The 21,191-nt window shown below is 42.6% G+C and overlaps 2 protein-coding genes across 3 annotated transcripts; one reads left to right on the top strand and one right to left on the bottom strand.

Moving 5' to 3' along the window:
- Positions 1-1,034: 1,034 nt before the first annotated feature.
- On the bottom strand, positions 1,035-21,182 carry LOC105697178 (zinc finger protein jing homolog; the record flags this gene model as incomplete). The annotated part of the gene is made up of 8 exons (XM_023433447.1): positions 1,035-11,920; positions 12,326-12,393; positions 13,018-13,148; positions 13,638-13,779; positions 17,562-17,741; positions 19,057-19,377; positions 19,771-20,202; positions 20,784-21,182. Coding segments are annotated over 8 exons (1,851 nt in total), but the record flags the coding sequence as incomplete, so codon positions are not given.
- On the top strand, positions 14,269-17,546 carry LOC105697183. 2 transcript variants are annotated; one of them, XM_023433448.1, is made up of 4 exons: positions 14,269-14,390; positions 14,570-15,326; positions 15,390-15,621; positions 17,342-17,546. In XM_023433448.1, the coding sequence occupies exons 2-4, from the start codon at positions 15,310-15,312 to the stop codon at positions 17,438-17,440; spliced, it is 348 nt and encodes a 115-aa protein (XP_023289216.1). In that variant the 5' UTR covers positions 14,269-14,390; positions 14,570-15,309; the 3' UTR covers positions 17,441-17,546. The 2 variants fall into 2 exon arrangements, with proteins under 2 accessions (XP_023289216.1, XP_012275699.1); XM_012420276.2 differs by lacking the exon at positions 17,342-17,546 and adding an exon at positions 16,167-16,895.
- Positions 21,183-21,191: the final 9 nt, after the last annotated feature.

Below are 21,191 nucleotides of genomic sequence, written 5' to 3'. Positions count from 1 at the left end.
GGAAGAATAGAGACAGATCGATGAAATTAAAGCATATCTGAATATATCGTTTTATTAGGATTTCACAAAATCTAGCGTCCTTCTCTTTACTCGACTGTTCGTAATATTGAACTCTATACAATACTCGCCTCGATGGGAATTTCCTGCGAGAACCGTAAATATCTTCTTCCAACCAATAATAGCCAGGAAATTGGCGATAATTATCCCAAATTCGCCGAAAATTGGCGAAGCCAGGAAAGAAGAAGAAAAAGAAGTTCGACAAGATCCCAGCTCTCATTGGAAGGATTTAACATTTTCCTTTTTCAATTCGGAACGGTTCTGGCAGGAAAACTCCAGTCTAGATGTGAATGCAATGCGATGGAAACGCGACTCAAGATCCTTCCAGCCATTTTGTTAACTCTTCTTTTTCATTTACATTTTCCCTATTTCTTTCGGAGAAAAATTCCGCGTATTCGATCTCAGGTCGTCTCGAAGTATTGAATCGGGCTTTCATGATTTCCCAATGCATAGAGGATGAGTAAAAGAAAGCACGAAGGTATTGAAAATAGAGCAAGCAGAAAGCCGAGCTCTCCTTCCGGATGGCGTAATGGCGGGCCGAGTTTTTCTTAATCTTTGTTTATAATCTCAAGAAACACCCTGAATAATTAACCTCGATCCACGAGCCGCGGTCAATTTTCAATGCAAAAATACGGAAACGGTCGCTTCGTCTTTTTTCATATCTATTTTTAGGTAATTATTTTCTTCTTCGTATAGGTATCTGCGTGATTTATTTATTCCCTCCTTTTTTCTCTCTCTCTATTTTTAGCATTTACTCTTTCGCCAAAATATCCCGCCTTCCCTCCGGTCCCCCTTACTCACTCTGTTTTGCATATACGAAAAGTCGGAAATTTTACAGTGCTTCGCTCGCTTTTCTAAACTTTGTCGGTATCCTATGTACACAGGGTGTCCTACGGTTTTATCCTACTTCGGTACATACTAAGTGACACGCACGAATCAACGACACGCATTCGTTATATTTATTTCTTTTCTCTCTCTCTCTCTCTCTCTCTCTCTCTCTCTCTCTCTCTCGAAAATCGAAAATCCGACGAAGGGACTCGACGGCGCGATTCAAATTTCCCGCGCATTCGAGGCTCCTCTTCAGACTACGTTTGTCGCGACAGTTTTCTTTTCCGCTTTTCCTCGCACACTCGCACAAGCTCTCCCAAAATTTCCCTCCCCTCGTTAGATACAAATTGTGGAAATCTCTCCCCCAGAAATCGCGTTTGTCAAACTCCAAATGGCCTTGAAGTTTCTTTCACGATTCTAGATAAGACCGCCATTTTCTTCTTTTCCTTTCCAAAGGAGAACGAATTTTGGAAAAGATGCGTTTCCCTGCACCGAGAAGAAACCTTCATTCAATCAATGGAATATTTTCATCATTCGGGGAATAACTGCTTGACTCGAATAAACTCGAATAAACTGGATGCAACATTTCTTTAAAATTACCACCGTTTATTTCAGTTTGAGTAAAATCGAGTCAACGGAATATTTCTTTGCTTAAATGAATTCTTTTTCTCGGTAAGGATGTTGGAAAAAAAAAAACAAGGAAACGTCTCCGCTGTAATTATTTTTTCCCTAATTTCGATAATTAATTGCAGATTAGAAGGCAGAATAATTACGCCATCTTGGAAATATGGTAAGTGAAGGAAAAAGGAAAAGTTGCTTCTCATTTATCCTCCCACAATGGATTTTCCTAATAAATGTATAAAAATCGGTACGAAGGTAAAAAAGATTTCTATCCTAAAATTTGAATTTTCAAGTTACAGTCTACTTGATCTATTGTCCTTGTATTAGTGCACAAAAAAAAAAATCACAAAAATCCCTCTTTTTATAGGCCACCCCCGTTCGTTCGTGGATGTTAATTGTTTAAACAAAAGCTCGCAGTGAAGAAGTCGCGATTGGTCGAGTCTGGATGCGAATCGGCACGATTTAATGATTGTCGAACTAACCTACAATTTGTACCATGCTCTTATCTAGTGTTTTCAAATTCGAGTAATATAACCGAGAATGTTACGGTAATTTAAACATCCCTAGAGACTTTCCGCAGTTTGTGCAGCCATTTTTATTAATTTCACGATGTACAAAAGGTTAGGAGGTTAGGTTACCCGATTAATTCTATCTTGTACAACGATTGAAAAATTCCGGTATTGGAAATCTAAAAAGGTAAAATTTTCAGAAACGCAATCAAAATCTTTCACGCGGTATAACGATCACTGATACTTCCCTAAAACGATTGAAAACTACTTGAATGTCATTGAAAAAAAAAATTAAATTCCCATAAATTCTCATTGATTCGCGGAGAATTTAATCGCTGGTTATATTCTCGGTTATATTACCCGGGTAATATAACGCACTAAAAACTCTACTCTTACCTCGTAAAAGAAAGTCCCTAGGACTGATTTAAGGATAATTTCGACTAAGCTTAACTTTTAAATTAATTAATTACTGAACACGACAGGAGAATCGAGTCGAACGTGTGCTCGCATATCGATAACAGTACTTCTCGTGGCAGCTACGGGAACACAATAGTTTCCTAATAAATTTCACAATAAAAGTGATTTCACGATAAAGCTTAAAGGCTGTCCCTACGAGCCGGGAATTAATCCTATTTCTTGTAAATAGTCATCTTAAACATTAAGTAACGCCTGGCAGTGGAGAAATATGAATTCTCAGTGAATGTCATTACTCATTATTTACGTCCCTCGTCGCCTATTTATTTAATACGATTTACTACGAGATTATTAAACTGTTAAGAAGTTGGCAGTGTGCTTACGCGAGGCAGTGTGTGTCTATTGACAATCTAGCTTGACAGTTTCTTGACAGAAAATTCGACGGGAGCGAAGAGCAAAGAAAACCGTAATAAATCACACTTTAAAATAAATTAGTTAATCAACATTTAGCGCCCCTTTCCTCGTTGCCTTTTTATTTTAATATCACCCTCTGACAGCTTCGATAATTATGGAATCACAATGGGTGAAAATCTAATGGGATATAATTAGAGAGTATATCTTCTATTACGCAACTTGGGCAGGTCATTAATTTATTTTAAGGAGAATATTATAAAAAAGGGTTACCATTAATTATGTAAAATTTTCGAGATAATCAAGTGACATCTACGTTTCACGTTGAATTTATCAATCGTGAATTATGAATTATGATCTCGTGGAAAGAATTACGATTAAGCCCGTTTCCGACGTGGATTCTAAATAAGCCTTAATTACCTACACCCTAAATGGAAATTATTACCGACTCGACCTTAAAAAAAAAAGATGCGACCGACAAATGACAGGAACACTGGAAAATTGAATCTCCGATTTGTCATCCACGGGTCATTTTCAGTCTATCGTCGATGATATAATTTCACCGAATCTCATGACTCTTCCAAACGTCGATTCATTCTCTGTATAAACAATCTTTAAATCAAATAAATTCCATACTTTGTTCAATTATTTAACAGGAATATCAAATTTTCTCGAGATCAAGCATGAGTTACCTACAGAGCTGAATAAGAATTTCAATTGAATTAATTTAAAAACAGCGTATGCAAGGTATTAAATTCCATTTTCCATTTCCAATTTTAAATAAGAACGAGAAAGCGTAATTTTTCCTGGCTCGTATTTTCAAATAAAAGATTTCACTAAAATACACAAATTCTCCCAAGTTCTGAACGAAATATTAATAATGAATTTTTCATTTTCTATTAACCCATTTCAAATATGCATTTTTCATTTTCTATTTTAAATGGAAAACGGAAAGCCAGTTCCAATTACCTATCATCCCACGTTTTGCAAAATACCGGAAAAACCAAAAAAAAATGTAATTCGCCATTTTTTATGGTTCTGTTTCTCGGTAGATTTATATCCTACACGAACGAACGGGGTCAAAATGAAATTTATGAAATTGAAATTGAAATTGAACACCGAAGAAAAAAAAAAAGAATAATTAGCAGTTTCGATGCATTTCGAGGGACGGGAAGGCCCAATGGCTGGTTCGATGGGAGAGGGGTTATAAAAATATAACATAACGAGAATGACAAATTAAAAAATAGTATTAAATTAAATCAGCAGTATTAACACAACGATCCGTACAATGGTCATTTACCTAAAATCGAGATGGGTACGTCTCATCGTCAGCACGAACTCATGAAATTTGAATAACCCGACGAAACACACCGACAATAATTATTAAAGACTGCTAACGCTCTTATCAATAAATTTAACTGCTAAATGCGTTGACTGACATGGAATACGTTCGAGAGTTAATCAGTAAATTTGGCTTCAAACTTACTTAACCATTCGTAAATGGAATCGACCATTCGAATGATAATAACTTTCCGATAAATTTCGCGTTACCTAATTTTTAAGATTTCTCGGCAGCCATCTTGGATGATACGACACAGCGCGACGCACAATCGGCTGTAAATATTTAACAATAAACGGTATACGTACAATATTACACCGAAATGAATAAACCTGTACCACAATCACGTTCTCGCGTAGATTTTCGAAAAAGGGGAAAAAAGAAAGAAAAACAATTGGAATCCAGCATTTGCGGTCTTTAATAATGCTTTCGTACGTGGCCGGACCGACACTAAATTGCTACCCTAATTTCGTCTCTGTAATCTGCTCTTTGGCAGTCCTAATGGGAGATCGAGTGGCAGTGAATTTCGATAATCTTCCCCAAAATCGGCTCAACTAGAAAAACTCCTCCTTGGACTGAAAAGAGGACGGGAAATTCGGGAATCTCGGAGCGAGATATCCTAGTCACTTGTAGAGTGAAATCGAGGAAGGAACGAAAACGAACGCCCTTAAGAACTCGTCAATTCTGCATGTCAGAAATCGGCACTGACAGTTGGCAGTGATATATGGCAGTGACGGTTTCCATCCATCCTAGTCCCCATAAATAAATTTACTGTCTTCCCTCCGTATCTTGGTAAAACATCGTCGTCTCCGCCGCGCCGCCATATTAAGGCGTTATGAAAGTGTCCCACGAGAAAGAGTCCAAAAAGACATGAAGCTTTTCTCCAAACCGAATACGCCGAATAATATTAAGCATTACCACGTGATTGAGAAGGTCCTAACGAGGGACTTGAAACTCGGGAAATCTCATTTTTCAACCAAGAAGCCCCTTTCTTTTTTATTTCAATCTCCTCCGAGATGAATGAACAATTTCTTCTTCGAACAATAAAATTTTGCGAGTTTTAAGACCTTCGTTAGGACCTCCACGATCACGTGGCAATGTTTCAGATTACTCGGTGCACTCAGTTCTGAGATTTTTATATTTTCATATTTTCATATCTATATTAAAATGATCCTTTCATAACAACTTTAGCGAAAGCGTCAGACGTAAACGATATCGATATTCCCCTCAAATTTCTCCCCGTTAAATTTCTACCAATCACACATCGTTCACCCTGAAACACACACACACGCGTCCTATAAATCTCTCTTGCCCGGATTTCTCAAAAGGAGAAAAGGCTCTCTTATAAGGATAAAGGTTGCACGATTACGCTATAGGCCCTCGCACCTGTGCACGTCTGGAAAGGGAACCGAAACGATCCTCCCACCTCAAAAAAGAAGCCCAGGATAAATTCCAAAAACTCGTGAACCTCCCACATCACATCTCGAAACTCTTCAAAGACTCCCTCCACCCGTCCGCACTCAACCACTAATTAATAAAGAATAATTACTGATTAATTTACAAAAAGTCTCGGCCAAAAGAGTCAGCTCAGTGGAATGAATTCAGAATGAATCTGGAATTTAAACATGAATAAATGATTTCCGGGAGAAATAAATTCCCGTAAAAACAAAAAAGAAATCATCTCGATAATCTAGCCCGACAATTCCGTGATAATAATTGAACAAGGATCGTCCGTGTTCCCATATCTCATCGACATGCTTAGAAATCACGCGGGCTCGCCGATAATTCCGCCTAACTATATACAATATGTATGGCGAAGCGCGCCCTCGCCGGGGTGGAATCTTTCGAAAAGTCTCCATCTCCTCCTCTAATCGACCCAGAATAGTCGAGAGGATATCGAAAAGTGTACAGGGGTAGATTAACGAGGGAAAGATATATAGAGAAAGAGGAGAAGAAAGAGGCATAACTCGAGTAAAGAGACCCCGGCGTGCGCGCGCCGCCTCGCTAGCTCGACATCTAGAGATCTAAGGGGATTATACAATAAATCGTAGTAATCAATAATTAGCCTAGGATTCATCTTAATTACACGTATTGGCAGTGTACCATAGCTGGTGTGTGTGTGTATGTGCCGAGGCCCTTCCAGCCCTCGTCCTTGTTCTTTCCCCATATACGAGTCGTCGCTCACACATATTCGGCCACACTCGCGACGTCTCTCTCATATTAATTTTCATATTTTCTCGATCCCTTAACTTAAACGGGGCGACCGTATCCATCGCCGCCGATATCCGGCTTAATTTACAGGTATTTATCAACTACATGAACATATCACGTTCCCGGACGTGGACTCGCTTCGACGGGAACACGACACAGACCTTCGACGAAGCTCCCCACGTGCTCGGATACAATGATTACCGATAATACATATCCACTTCTGTCTAGGATTAATGGGTACCCACTCCTCGAGCTTACATCTCGCAAGGTTGCGCAAGTGGTAAACGATTTAACACAGCCTTTTTATTTCACCCTTGTCGAGGGTAACAGCTCGTCGGTTATGGCGACGTGGAACGTGGTGCGCGATTACGCCTAATAGAATATTTCTAAGCATCGATAGGCATCCCTTTTCTTCCGAGATTTTTGGAAAAATCGCCGAAAACGGGGTAAAAAAAAGAAAAAAGAAAAAAAAGGTGTCTTTAAAAATCTGAAAGAAATTACAGACTCTACAAAACGGAACGTACATTCATTATGCCAAACGTGGGTCCATGAGAAATAAATATTTATCGAAATGAACCGCCGAACATTGGCGTTCAGTTTTCGGTGCCGTTCGCGCATGCTTTTAAATGTACTTGGCGCGAAACTCTACCGAGTTTTCCCGATCCGCGGGTAGGTTAGGGTAGGTCAGGTTAGTTTAGACTAACCCTTTCGCTACGGCGATATTTAAATTACGATTCCATGGTCTTTCGAGGTTAAGATCGACGGTGCCTAAACTCTACAACACCAGGAGTGGTTCTAGAAATTGAAAATGACGATCACGAATTTTACCCGGGATTTCCAGACTTTCGTGCATAACTATTGTGACCGATACTGCGGAAATCGAAATATTAGACCGCAATATGGATAAGAATACTTAAAAACGCGTCAGCAAGTACCGAACGGTATTTCAAAATATACATAAGAACAGCAGCGAGAGGGTGAATGTGAACTTGGCGCGACACTCAGTCTCATGGCGCCAAAATATGTCTTTTCAAACGAATTTCTTGGTAGGAGGGTAAAAACGTGCTAGCAAGTATTCAAATCAATTTCAAAATATACATAAAAACAGCAGCGAGCGGTTGAATGTGAACTTGGCGCGACACTCAGTCTCATAGCGCCATAATATGTCTTTTCAAACGAATTTCTTGGTAGGAGCGTAAAAACGTGCTAGCAAGTATTGAAATAAATTTCAAAATATACATAAAAACAGCCGTGAGCGGTTGAATGTGAACTTGGCGCGACACTCAGTCTCATGGCGCCAAAATATGACTTTCCAAACGAATTTCTTGGTAGGAGAGTAAAAACGTGCTAGCAAGTATTGAAATAAATTTCAAAATATACATAAAAACAGCAGCGAGCGGTTGAATGTGAACTTGGTGTGACACTCAGTCTCATGGCGCCATAATATGTCTTTTCAAACGAATTTCTTGGTAGGAGGGTAAAAACGTGCTAGCAAGTATTGAAATAAATTTCAAAATATACATAAAAACAGCAGCGAGCGGTTGAATGTGAACTTGGCGCGACACTCAGTCTCATGGCGCCAAAATACGTCTTTTCAAACGAATTTCTTGGCAGAAGATCAAAACCGCGTCAAGGGTAGATCAATCGTCCAAAAGCGATTTGAGTCTATGGACATGGAATACAAATTCAGGGAGTCAATTTCGCTATTTTTCTCAAATAATGTACAATTTCATGGGATGAAGATATTACAGTTCCGAGGTAAGAAAAAAAAAAAAAAAAAATGAGCGAAGGGTCCCAAAAATCCCGCTATCATTAATATTCATTAGGGAAGGAGTTCGCACACCACGGTACACGCTACTCAGCAGAAAAGAGGAACTCAAAAATAGGTTTTTTTTTTCCCGAAAAATATCGCAGCAGGTTCACGCGGCGTCCCCCTGCCCGGTTTTCTAAAACCGAGCACGGAGACGAACCTGCGGAGCATTATCATCTTTTTCATTTTTTTTTTTTTCTTCATCCTCTACAAATCTTGTACAGAGCTAATGAACACTGATAAAACTGCCCATGCAAATTTACATACTCAACTGGTAATTTAGATGGGGCAATAAATTGCGATAAAATAACACGTATCTCTGTAAAATCAGCAAGTTAGACTGATGAAAATCTTAACATAACGTTACATTTAATTCAAGTAAAAATCCACTAATACGGTGAACACCCAACGTTAAGTGTATTTATAAATTTTCCAATTTGTCAATTTATTCACTTTACGCCGTTTCTACATGAAACATCGGTTATGATTAAAAAGTGTACGTAAATTTCCATAGATTTTTATCAGTGCGGTCCAGCCTGGAGACTGTCAACCCCTTTAGGGGAAATATCAAGCTGGAAACACGAAGCCCTGATAGATTAGCTCTTTTTGTTGCTTGCTCAGGTCGCACGGGAGCGGGCAAGTTGTTCCCGTGACCGAGCGAAGGTCAAGGTAGCTCTTCCTCATGAAACCGCGCGAGGTCGAAGGTCGGAAGGCACGAGACGCGAGATTCCGCCATGGCTTGCCCCACCCGGGGGTGGAAAAGGTGTCACCCCTACGTGAGAAAAAGAACCCCAAGTCGCGTTCGAGTAGCTATCGCAATTGTCATTGGTCATCCGTAATATCTGAAAAAGGTACATTTCGGCCTTAAGACGACGTGAAAGTAACGTCACAGAAAGTCTCGTTTACGAAACTTCTTCGAACTGGGTGTACCGAGCCGTTTGAGACGTTACACATGAACATAAAGACCATTAAAAACATCACGACACCCGTGACATTTCTTTTTTTTAATTTGTTTATAGGCAGTTTAACATTTTTAACATCTCACGAGTGTCCGGACGTTCCTTATAGCCTACATATTCACGGCGCAAAGTTTGAAACGATTCGATACACCCTGTTCAGAGAAAAGTATCATTTGATTAACCCCTCGGATGTCATTTTCACATCTCCTTAATTCGGAATGAAGAGGCCACGAAAGAGAGAGAAATTATTCGGAGGAGATTAGACGAAGGCTAAAAAGTTCTGCATTTTATATTTTCATCCATAATAGTTTTTTAAATCTTGCAAACTGTCATCGATGAACTACTCGATAGATGGGCATTGGTCGCAGGAATGGAGATTATTGTCATCGATCGAAGTTGTAATTCAGTAAATGAAAGTGAACTTCATAATTGTAGTTACTATCGCAAGACTTTTTGGCCAGGTCACATCTTTTGTCTCAAATTGGTCCGGAAATATATTTCACACATTACAGTCAGGAATTACCGCATTCTGTGGCGTAAATGCGAAATTGCGGTATAAAATTACGGTATACGCGAGTCACTACGAAAGATATAGCGCGTGCTATTATTAACGAGTAAAAATACATTAATAATCTAATGTAATGTAACATGGAGCTCCCAAGTTTGTATAAAATTTTCTTACATACTTCATGTGTACTGCAACGATAAACGTTGTTGTGCTGCTGAATGTGTATTTTTGTAGCCTCGAGACAAAAGATATTCCATTCTATGCTCATCCGAAAATATGAGATAATATATCACAGCGAAGACCCTTTCGTGCCTGAATTTATAATTAATATTCTATTGATGAGTTTATCGATCGTTTTAATATTTGTTCACCATAGAAATGGAAATACTCGCTATGTGGAGTATTAACAATAGTTAACGATACTCACGGTAGCTGAAGCAACGCACCTTGAAATCCAGTTTTCCACATACCGATCGGAGGCACCAAAACCGATGTTAGATATTAATTGATTTCTAAGGCCACCAGAGTGATTATCTCCTTATAATCGTAGCTAACATTTAACAGTTAATCGGTTAATCATATAAGATCTCTCCTTTTGTCACCCTCATCCTAACCTCCTTGCCCTCTCCTTGTCGGTTAGCGGGAGAGACATCCGCGATGAGGCACTTTTGGTCGAACCCAGTGCATCTCCGGATCGGCGAGTTGGCAACCATGGCGAGATCGCACATAAAATGGTGTCTCTTTAGTGAGAAATCACATATATCATTCTAACCGATACCGATTAAAAATTTCCAGCGAAAAAACAACCAGTTCGTTCTAAAAAGAAATATGAATCGATGAAATGTGGTAACCCGTAGTGGAAACCACAGTCATTCATTTTAAAGTGGTACAAAGGTGTCATCCGAAAGGTCAATTGTCTACAAAATTTTTCTCGGAATTGTTTGTACTGAATCGTTGATATTTTACTACGTGAATCTGGAAATCCCACGAAAGTTCCGGTACCCGTAGAATTTTATTTTTTAAAGTTTGTTTATAACATTTTTCTCTCTTTTTTTTATAAAAAATGAAATATCACGAGTGGAGAAACCTTCTTCAGGGCTTCCATATTCGAGTGATAGAAGTTCAAATGATTCGGTACACCCAGGTCGGAGAAGAGGGTTGTAAACGATCGACACCTCAGTTGGCACTTTCAAATTCCCTTAAGGTGTTCTTAGATGATAATATGAACTCCTTGATATTAACTTTGATAGGATGGAAAGAACCGTCACCTCACCTCCAGGACAGATTAAACGTTCTCTCACTAAAGTAACCCCAAAGTAAATCATCCTCTCGATAGCATCCAAAGTAATGAAACGATGAAACGTCACCCTCTTTTGTAGCAAGAATTCACAAGAATCCCTCAAAAGATCATTTTTAAAACTAAGTGGACGTCACCGTGTCAGAAATCCTGACAACCTAATCGACATAAAGATCGTCAGTCAGTCGGACGCAGCGAAAGATTGAACGACCTTAATTCCCTTATCAGACCCTATCGAGAGAACTTCCAGGTATTTTACCTATCTCTCGTGAATGTCGAGTTGCAGGTGTCGATTTTCGGCTTGAAAAATTCGGGAAAATTCTCGGGCAATGGCGTTACCCGACGCAGGCCAAAATCTCGCCTTCCAACCGTCCGCCTCCTGTCCCTAACCTCGTTGCACAGGTAGATTAGGCTAAATAAATAAAGACTACTCGGCAGCCAGTTGTCGGATTGGTCTGCCCTCGTCCCTCCGCTCTAAGCTAACCTCTTCGTCGCCTGGTCCTCCGGGGATCTTGTCAGTTTTCGCGGTTCTACTTTTCGCGTAAGGTTTCTGCGGTTCTTCGGTGCTTGTTCTTGGTCGGTCAGTTATTTCGCTCCTCGTTGCTCCTCTTTCGGCGGCTCTTGCGATCGCGTTTTCAAGATGGCGGCGGCGCCCGACGATTCGGCGACTTTGGCGCTCCCTCGACGGCGTCGTCCAACGCTGCTCGGTCCTCGGCTCGGCGCGTCCCGGGATCCCTCGAGTACTCGTCAAAGACTCGTTCGCCGATTAACGGTTTCATCACGAGTTCTTCGCCGGTTTTCGGCGCTGCTTCGTCCGGGTGGCGGGCGGCGCGCCGCCATTGATCGCCGGGTACAGCGCCAAGCTAACCTCTTCGGGGCGCGACGAGGCTACCTTACGGATACCCACGTGCTTCGTGCTTTGTACTTGCGATTCCAGGACCCACTCGTCGGGGGCGCTGCCGGAAGAAATGGAAGGTTTTAATTAAACTATTTTACAAGATTATCGATTACGTGAGATCCATGAAGAGATGGAAAACGCTCGAAGTGAAGCCCAAAACGTGGAGAAGCAATAGCGGCAGCCATCTTGTCCTGCTAGTGATCACGTGGTTTAAAGGGAAGTAAAAACAATTTTAAGTACAAACGTAACTGGTACTGTTACTTGCAATTTTGAGGTTCCTATAAATGGAGTAAAACACTATTTCACTTGAAACTATTTGTATTTTCATGTAAAAAAAAAATATGATCACTAGCAGGATAAGATAGAGGCTGTTCTTCCTCACCCTTACGCTTCGAACTTCACCTGTGGGGCGATTCTGAAATTCCGTCTCTTCAGAAATTTATAAAAATTGATTGGTACTTACATGTCCTGGGGGTACCACCGCAGCAGCACTCTAGTCTTTCCGTCCAGTTCTACTCTTCGTGCTAAAACCTTTAACATAGAGAAGACATTGTGCATTAAATTCAAGAAAATATCAAAGTATTTAGACTGAAATGTGTCTTTGAAATAATTATTAGGCATTTGGTAAAATTGGACAATGAATCTTACCATATAGTAGATGGATGAAGTTTTGAAATAGTTCCCCTTTTACCATGAATATTTTTACTAAGAAATCAGGTAAATGTCTGATATCTGAATCGCTGGAGAACGAATTGACCAACTAAAAAATCATTTTGTGGCAAGAAGAGATTGTCTAAGGGTATTTTATTCATATAATTTTTAAGGTGTATTGGAATGAATTACAAAGCTACTTTAGGATCTGCACCGAAGCGAAGGAACTGGAGGGAAGATCAAGTTCGAAGGACGTTCCAGAAGATTTGCGTTTATATGAAATCCTTGCAAGTCATCCGATTCGCTGGGAATTGGCATAACACTGAACCGAAGGAATATTAATTTAAACATTCTTACATAGGTAAAAATTAAATTAACCCTTAGCGCTCCGTTGGCTCCGCTATGGAGACATTCGTCATAATGTTACGAAACTTACAGAGCGCTAAGGGTTAAATTGTGCATCGATTAGTATCAGATATAATAATATGTGTGCCGAACACTTACTTGACTAGTTAGGGTCATCGAGTTCCCTGGAGTCTCTGCAAGGCGTCCTTGTGTCCTCGTCTTTGCCAATTCAAGCAGTCGATGTTGAAGGCCCTCCATGACTCCAGTGTCGAAATAGTCGAAGAGCCTCGCTGTAAACGAAATACCAAATTCTTATATCGACGATGGCGGCCCTGTCGAAGGTGCGAGTCGTTCTTCGACAAGGATTCTTCGAGACAGCAGATGACACCAGGACACGTCTTTTCCGAAGCGAGCTTCAGTTTCGTCCTTGGATAAAGACATCCCAAAAGTAAGATCTACGTATTTATAATTCACCGTCAACCTGAACTAATCATCGAGATATCGAGATCAACCTCGACGACAATGCTCTTTAGATATTGAACTCAGAGAAGTAAAAAATAACCTCCGTCTATAAGCATTAATTCCTCTTTCTTCTTTTTAGAATTCCACATCTTCAAAGACTCGATCGTAGCTTGACAATGTACCGAAAGAAATTCTGGTGGAAGAGGTACAAGAAATTTTGATCAAAGAGGTAAAGGAAATTCTGATAGAAGAGGTAACGGACATTCTGACGGAAAGGTTAAACGAAATTTGTATAAAATAGGTAAAAGAATACCAACCGGACCAAGGCTGCCTCCTGTACCGAAGCCTCTTGCCATTCCTCCGCACCAGTTTTCCGCCATTTTCGCAGCTCCTTCTACTGGAACTGCTACTCGTCTCGGGTTGATTGAAGTGTCCATTAACGTGCCTCTCTAGGGCGGTCTGTAAATCACCAGATGTTTGGGTTATCTCATGCTTCCGGGCACCTTCCAGGGAGAGCCTCTTCCGGTAGTGTCGGGACATCAACGGTCAATCTACAGGGACTTTTGCGGTTCTATCGTCCTGGCAAGACTAAGAGGTAACGACTAAGACTCGACGTTTCTCCGTGGAAACGAATCGACAAGAAGCCGAGGTGTCACCTTGAAGAAGGCGTCCTAACGAGCGACCGCGGGAAAAACAATTCCGCGGAAGTTGCGTGGCTTCGGCCGTCTCTGGAAAGTGCCATTTCGATCAGACGTTGCCTGACCAGACCTAACATTGAAGACGACCTCGAAAGGCGTCCCCGACGAATTAGAACTCGAGATCTCCCTACCAAGTGATAGTTGGCCAAAGTACTGATGAACTGCTAGAGACTGGGATCGACTAGTAAGAAGCCTGTTTCTATCCTGCGCGTCCATCGGTGTTTACACCGGAAATGTCGGCCATTTTGAATTCTCACCTAGAGTAGGTCCAACCGACCGATACATTTTTTTTTCTCTCTCTCTTTCGAAACTTGTCACCGCAAGGTGCCTTGCCGTGGAAAATAGTCTACATTTTAACCAGCTAGTATAATGGTAGGTCTTATGGTAGTTTTATGGTAGTTTTACGGTCGCGATCTGCTCGAAGAGCCTCGTTGATGTCCAGCTGATCGAAGCGCGACCTGACGGGTCGGTTTTCGAATGTCCCCAAAATGGCCACGGGCTCTTTTGACTTGTTTTTTTCTTTTTGTTCGGTTCTTTGTTCATTGACACAGATGGAACGGGGTTCTCGATCCTGCTTCGCAAAGTAAAATACATTACCCGACGTCTTGGAAATTGGGAAAAGATACGAGATTGATAATCAACGTCCAACTTCGTCGGAGCTTTGGGAAGAGCGGCACAGTATAGGTTATGTTACAAAAACTAATTGTTCATATCGTCGATAAGGTGCGCTCCAATTAAATGGCGTCTCGTCCCGGGACCGTCCAACAGGTAGAGGACTTTTTTTTTTTCTCATGTGGAATAATGAGCGAAAAATTAACTCTCTGAGTGGGATTAATTACTTGTCGCGATCTACACATTTCTTGTTAGCGAAATTTCATTATGTACTAGAACATTGATTGTATAAAATATCATGAGTGCTGTGACCGGAACCACGGCGAGGGATGAACAGGCAAACTGATAATTCTATTAAATTACAGTTCGTTGCCGTAATGTTATTAATTCTTCCAAGGTCGTTCACTTTTTCAAGTGGTCGAATTTATGAAAATTGAGCCCCGCCTGTAATTCGCTTTAACTTAGCTCGATTATTTGTTGAACTTGCATTGTTGATAGAATCTGCTTTCCCCAGGAATTCCTCTTTTTCTGTTCTCTTTCTAGAAAGTGACTTTTTCACTCGGTAAAGGAGTTTGGATCTCGTAGGGACTTTTTTTTTTCGGACACCAATCCTGATCTCCTAAGTGACTTTCAAATGGAAACTTGAAGATCTGAGATGAACTGAGATGAGAATTTAAAAATGGCCTTCTTCCTCGGGTGACAGAAATTCCCCCTCGAGGTTGCGAAGAGGCAGAGGTTTCAATTGAACTTTTCTTACAGCCCTGATCATCGCTTGGATAAAGTGTCTCGGATGAGCGACATTTGCCGATGGGCGATCCTTGCTCCTAGGAGTGATCATCGCCGGATATCCGGAAGCGGATTAATCGTCCATTGGCAAGTAAACATGATCGAGGAAGGAAGGCGCTTGGCAAAAGCCAAGCAGGATGTCGAAGATCCCAGGAAGTTCCTGAAACGAGAGCCTCGACGAGAAAATGAAACGATACGGCTTGGGGTAACACTTGTTCTTTATCTTTTCCACTTTTCTTTTTTGGAGATGGCGTTATCATGGCCATATCCTGAAGAGGTCCTATTTGGATCTCCTGACAACTCGGCGGCGTTCCATTGTGTCCAAAATGTCGTTCCATAATCTCTAACGTGTCGGTCTCATGAAAAGCGATGTTGTACTTCCTCGGCGATGAGTCGTCTAGCGAAGGACCTGCGTCTGGTCCCCGCATCTTATAAAGAGATCAAGGCTTCGTGGAAGTGGCGAAAAAGAGGCCTCGTTCATGAAACCTCCCCGACCTGGGTGTACCGAATCGCCTCAAAGTTCACAAGGGCGAAGCTGGAGGCTACAACGAAGGTACCGACAGCCATGGAATTTCAATTTTTTAATCGATAATTTCTTTACAGACATCTTTTACATTCTTCCCTTTGCATAAAAAATAGTTTCACGAGTGTCGGACCTTCGTTACGGCCTCCATATTCACGTTGTAAATTGTGAAACGACTCGGTGCAACCGGCATGGAGAAAAGTCTCACGGAGGATCGACGCCCCCAGGTGCCACTTTTGCATGCCCTTAAAATGAGAGTGCAAAGGAAATCGCGGCAAGACAAACGTATGCAAACGACCCGCCTAGCTCGCCGACAGATTGTGGCAAAGATACGAGAAGCACATTTCGCAAATGACATCAGGTCGGCAACGAGCGATCCGGTTCGCATGTAGCGCGCTAAAGCGATACACCAGGTTGCAAAACGATACGTATGGAAAGTGATTAGCCGCATTCGAGTAGGAAGCGATAAGACAATGAGAAGACGTCATCCGAGCCGGGGTCTTGCTGTCGGACACGGTACTACGCATTCGTTATTGCATGGATCCCGAGTGACAAGCGGTTAATTGGAGGAAATCGGCGTATTGGATGTAAAGTTCTATGGGAGGGCGAAGAATCTGGACGATCAGCGATCCCGGCAGATAAGGCGAGTGCCATTCGCATTTTCTTTTTTTTTTTGTTCCTTCCATGAAGATGGATAATGGTCTTGGACGGGACCGCCACTTTGTTATACTGGACCTTCGCTGGATGACTCCCATCGAGGCTGAGGATCGTCGAACTGCGAATTTCTCCGACAAAATGGCCGAAAAAGAAGCTCATACCTTCCCTAACGGAAACATGTATTTCCGATGCCGCCAATGGATATGAGCTCCCTTAAGGTGATTTTAAAGCGACGCCGTAGGTCTCGTCTATGGTACTTTTCCCCGAACTGGATGTACCGAATTTAAAAATTGTATCTTGTGAAAATGGAGGCTGTAAGGGAGGTCTTGACACTAATGAAATTTCAATAAAAAAGAAAGAAATTGTTCATAGACATTTTCAACATTTTTTTTTATAAAAAATGAAATTTTAAGGGTGTCGGGACCTTCCTTACAGCCTCCATATTCAGCTTGTAAAGTCCGAAACGATTAGGTATGCCCAGTTTGGAGAAAAGTGTCACAAACGACTGAGCCCTCGGATGCCAGTTTCGTACCGCCTTAAACGAACGTGGAACCCGACAACGCTGGAAAGGCCGGACAAACGATAAAGACAAGAGAGTCTTTTTTCAGTCTCTGGCTTGTTGAGAAATTTGAAAATAAATTCTCTGGAACAATCGACGGCGTTAGGAAGGTCGACTCCAAGGAACCATTCGCGTTTCTTCGGGGATGAGTACGAAGAACGAATGTCATTTAATTATATATTGCAGAATTCGGCCATTTTGTCGGGAAGAAGCGCAGCCTCGCGGAAAGACGTATCATCGCTCGTCATCGGGCAATCAATAGAGCCTGGTCAATCGAGGACCTAGGACATGGGACGGGCTTTCGCAGGATCATCCCGGACGATCCTCTGGGATGATCCTTTAAGGATGATCCTCTTTGCGGATAACATCCTTCGAGTCCAGGGAGGGATCGCGGAACTTGGTATACCTGCGAGCTAAATCTACTGCCGCAGCCGTCGACGATGCAGCGGAAGGGCTTGTTTCCACCATGCGACAGGACGTGCCTCTCCAGCCATCTCCTGGAACAGGACGTCCTCCCTTGAACCTTGCAGCCTTGCCAATGGCAGATGAAGTTGTCGCCTCCAGTCTGCGTATTGATGTGGGCAGCCTGAAAAATGTATACTCATTAATTTGCGCTCTTTACCGATTTCCGACTTTTCGCCGAACTGGATATTTCTATCGAAACCTTTCTCAATTTTAATAATTTTAACTGGCACTTAAGGTGATGTGAAAGTGGTCTCGTTTGTGAAACTTTTCTCCAAACTGAGTACACCGAATCGTTTCAAACTTGACAATATAAATACGGAGGGTATAAGGAAGGTCCTTGAAGTAATGAAACTTCAATTTGATAAAAATTCTTCCATAGGTATTTTAAAAATTTGTTATAAATAGTGAAATTTCATGAGAGTCAAGACCTTTCTTGTAGCGTTTACATTTGCTTTGTAAAGCTTGACACGATTCGGTACACTCAGTTCGGAGAAAAGTTTTATAAATATTTTCGCGGTTTATATATGTAGAATGACCTTTTCGTATCACCTTAAGGTGAAGTGAAACACGTCGAGGAACTTGATCAACGTCGATAAAGAAGATTTTTCTAAATGCCTACGTGGACGACGTTCGTTTTTATATCGACAGCTATACCGAATTATATTGGGTATTGTACCAAATGGCATACACTGCCTGTCGTTTTCGTACAATAAATATCAAGAAATCGAAGTAAAACTCCACAAATCCTCTGAATTCATGCTTTCTGGGGCCCTAATCGACTGCAGAGGGACCCCCTGCGCCATCTGTGATTTCTAGGTTAATTAAATTTTCACTCCGAGACCTCGTATTACCATCGTTTTAGCATAGAAGCGTATACAACACTTTTTTTGCCCTTATCCCGTTTAAATGTGAGTTTATCGACTATCAAAGTGTTCTAAATTGTCGTAAAATTGTCCTGACCCTTTTCGATTCTCATATCAGAGCCTTCGATAATTATATACTGATCGAAATATGAGAGCTCGACGCCATTTTGGTTCTGGTCTGGGCTGAGTTAAAAAATTCTGTTAAAAAATCCAAATTTTGAATGTGTCAGGACAATTCTTAGATGATCAGGAGTGATGTATCAAAGTTTCGGACAGTTTGGTCTAATACCCTTAAAAAAAGTGTTGTATTCGAATCGACTGATTTGAAGGATGTTTCACTTCACCTTAAGGCGAAGTGAAACACGTCGAGGAACTTGATCGACGGCATGAAGATTTTTCTAAATATCTACGTTACCGATGTGATTGAAATCGACTGATTTGAGTTGGGGGTTTCACTTCACCTTAATGAAAGAAATATCTATGCGTAGAAATACAGAAATTCATGGTTGGGTCGCGTGCTTCTCGAGATATTCGCCGGTCTGTTGGTGGCGCGGTTTGGCAAGAAATCCTAACCTGCAAGTGCTCGAGAAGTCCGCTGCTGGACTCGAAGCTGGCCTCGCACTTGTCCCACCGGCAGATCCCGCTGTCGCTTGTCTGGGACCGGTGCTTTTCGCGGGCCTGAGCCGGGAATCTGATGGTAGTCGGGGTGGACAATATAGGGGGCGACGGGGGTTTGGTCTCCTCTTCCTCCTCTTCGTCGTCCTCGTCGTCCTTTGGGACACCCTTAACCCTGGTGACGGCCTCCGGTAGGGAGAAAAGCCTGAAGAAAGGGTTCGTCGGTGTCCTCGAGGTCAGCAAAGCGGCCGTCAGGTTGTTGTTCTCGTTGACGACGGGCTTGAGGTGAAACGAAACACGTTAAACTTTTCTATATCCTTGAGAAAAGAGTGGAAACAGAAACTGCGGAAATGAAGAGTCGTCGCAAGCAAGAACGTAATCGCAAATTGGAGTGACATCATTGTCGGCTAGAAAGTACCTTGATTTTGTGAATATTATTTATGTAAATGTATCGAGTTACCTTTAGAAGGTGATTTAAATATAGATCCTCTAAGTTATCAAAGTTCTGTAAGGATTCTTAAATTACCGCAATATCCTTGGTAATATTACTGGAATTTTCAATTCTTCAGAATGTAAAAAGACTAGTTTTTTATGCTTTAATTGACTGCGCCATCTGTGATTTCAGTTCCGAGTAAAATTCCTCTTCCCGATTTAAGGGGGGTTTCGCTTCACCTTAACCAGGACGCTGTCTCCGAAGTCCGCCGTCAGAGGCTCTGCCGTCAGGGAGGCAGCCGTTGCGGTCGGCGGCGGGCTGCCCTTGACACTGGGGCTCGCCTCCGTGGACGGCAGCCTCAACGACGATATCTTGCAGGTCGGCAAGGTCATCAGCACGTCATTCGAGATGGGCAGACTCGGCACCGGCTTCGACACCTTGTCCAGCTTCCCGTTCACCCTGGGCGCTACCGCGGGAGGCTGCTGATTCTTCAAGGGCGGCGGCGACATCGTCAAGGTCCTCACCTCCCAGTCGCTGGGTCTGCCGTTGGAGGGCGACACCGTGCCCAGGTACTTGGCCAGGCCGCCCTTGTTCCTTTGCACCGTCGGTGGTCGCCGGAACTCCGGGGACGTCTTCGCAACCAGGACGGACATGTCGCTGGCCTTCTTTGTCTGATAACGAAAATCGATGATTTACTGATCTAGGACGAAATATGTTAACCCTTTGGTTACCAAACGCGCCTAAAGACGTCCGACGTTCGGTTCAATGTTGCCTGCACGCATCGATGAATTTCGCCCATACGTCGAAAAGGTTCCGTAGTCAAAGGGTTAAGGTGATGTGAAAGCGGCGTCAAAGAGGTCGCGTTTACGAAGCGTTCCTCCGAACTGAGTGCACCGAATAATTTGAAACTTCAACCCGCGATCATGCAGACCCTAAGAAAGAACGCGATGCTCTTAAGATATATATATATATTTTTTTTCTAACAAAAATACGTGACTTTTGGTTCCCGTCGGGGATAAATGAAAAATTCTTCTTTGAAAAATAAAATTACACGAGCATCGAGTTCTTCCTTAGGACCCTCGTGATCACGGACGGAAGCTTGAAGTTACTCGGTGCGCCTGTGTGGAAATAAGCTTTGTAAATATATTTTTCTCGTTTTTTAAATACATGTATGGAATGACCCTTTCATGACACCTTGAGATGAGACCCTTCCAGAGGGGTAAAAGTTGAAGATTTAGGTGACGATCGGTACCTTGGGCTGCTGCGGCTTTATCTGCGCCTTGAAATACTCGGTGATCTTCCCCTGGGTCTCGTGGGCCTTAGGGTGGGCCTTGGGGAGGGTCTTGGGGGCGCGGGCGCTGGGGTCGGCGGCGCCGGCCCTGGGCAGGGTGCCGGCCTCGGGCTCGCCCTTGAACCGCTTGTAGGTGGAGCAGGCCGTGGCGGCCAGGGGTGGGGTCCAAGGCCACTGGGGCCTGGGCCCGGGCCCGGTCGGCGGCGCCAGCTTGCCCAGCGGGGGAAGTGGACTCGGGGCTGCCCCCAGGCTCGCCACTCCCTCGTCGCTGCTCGTGCTACACGGCGACCCCGGCTCCGTGATGTCGCTCGTCCCGCTGCTGCTGCTGCAGTCGCCGCAGGACACCGCTACTCCGCTGCGGATCAACGT

The sequence above is a fragment of the Orussus abietinus genome, unplaced genomic scaffold, assembly GCF_000612105.2.
Source record: "Orussus abietinus isolate OABI.00-Male unplaced genomic scaffold, Oabi_2.0 scaffold607, whole genome shotgun sequence".
NCBI lineage: Eukaryota > Metazoa > Arthropoda > Insecta > Hymenoptera > Orussidae > Orussus > Orussus abietinus.
Note: the sequence above shows the minus strand (reverse complement) of the source record. Positions and strands in the feature narration are given on the sequence as shown.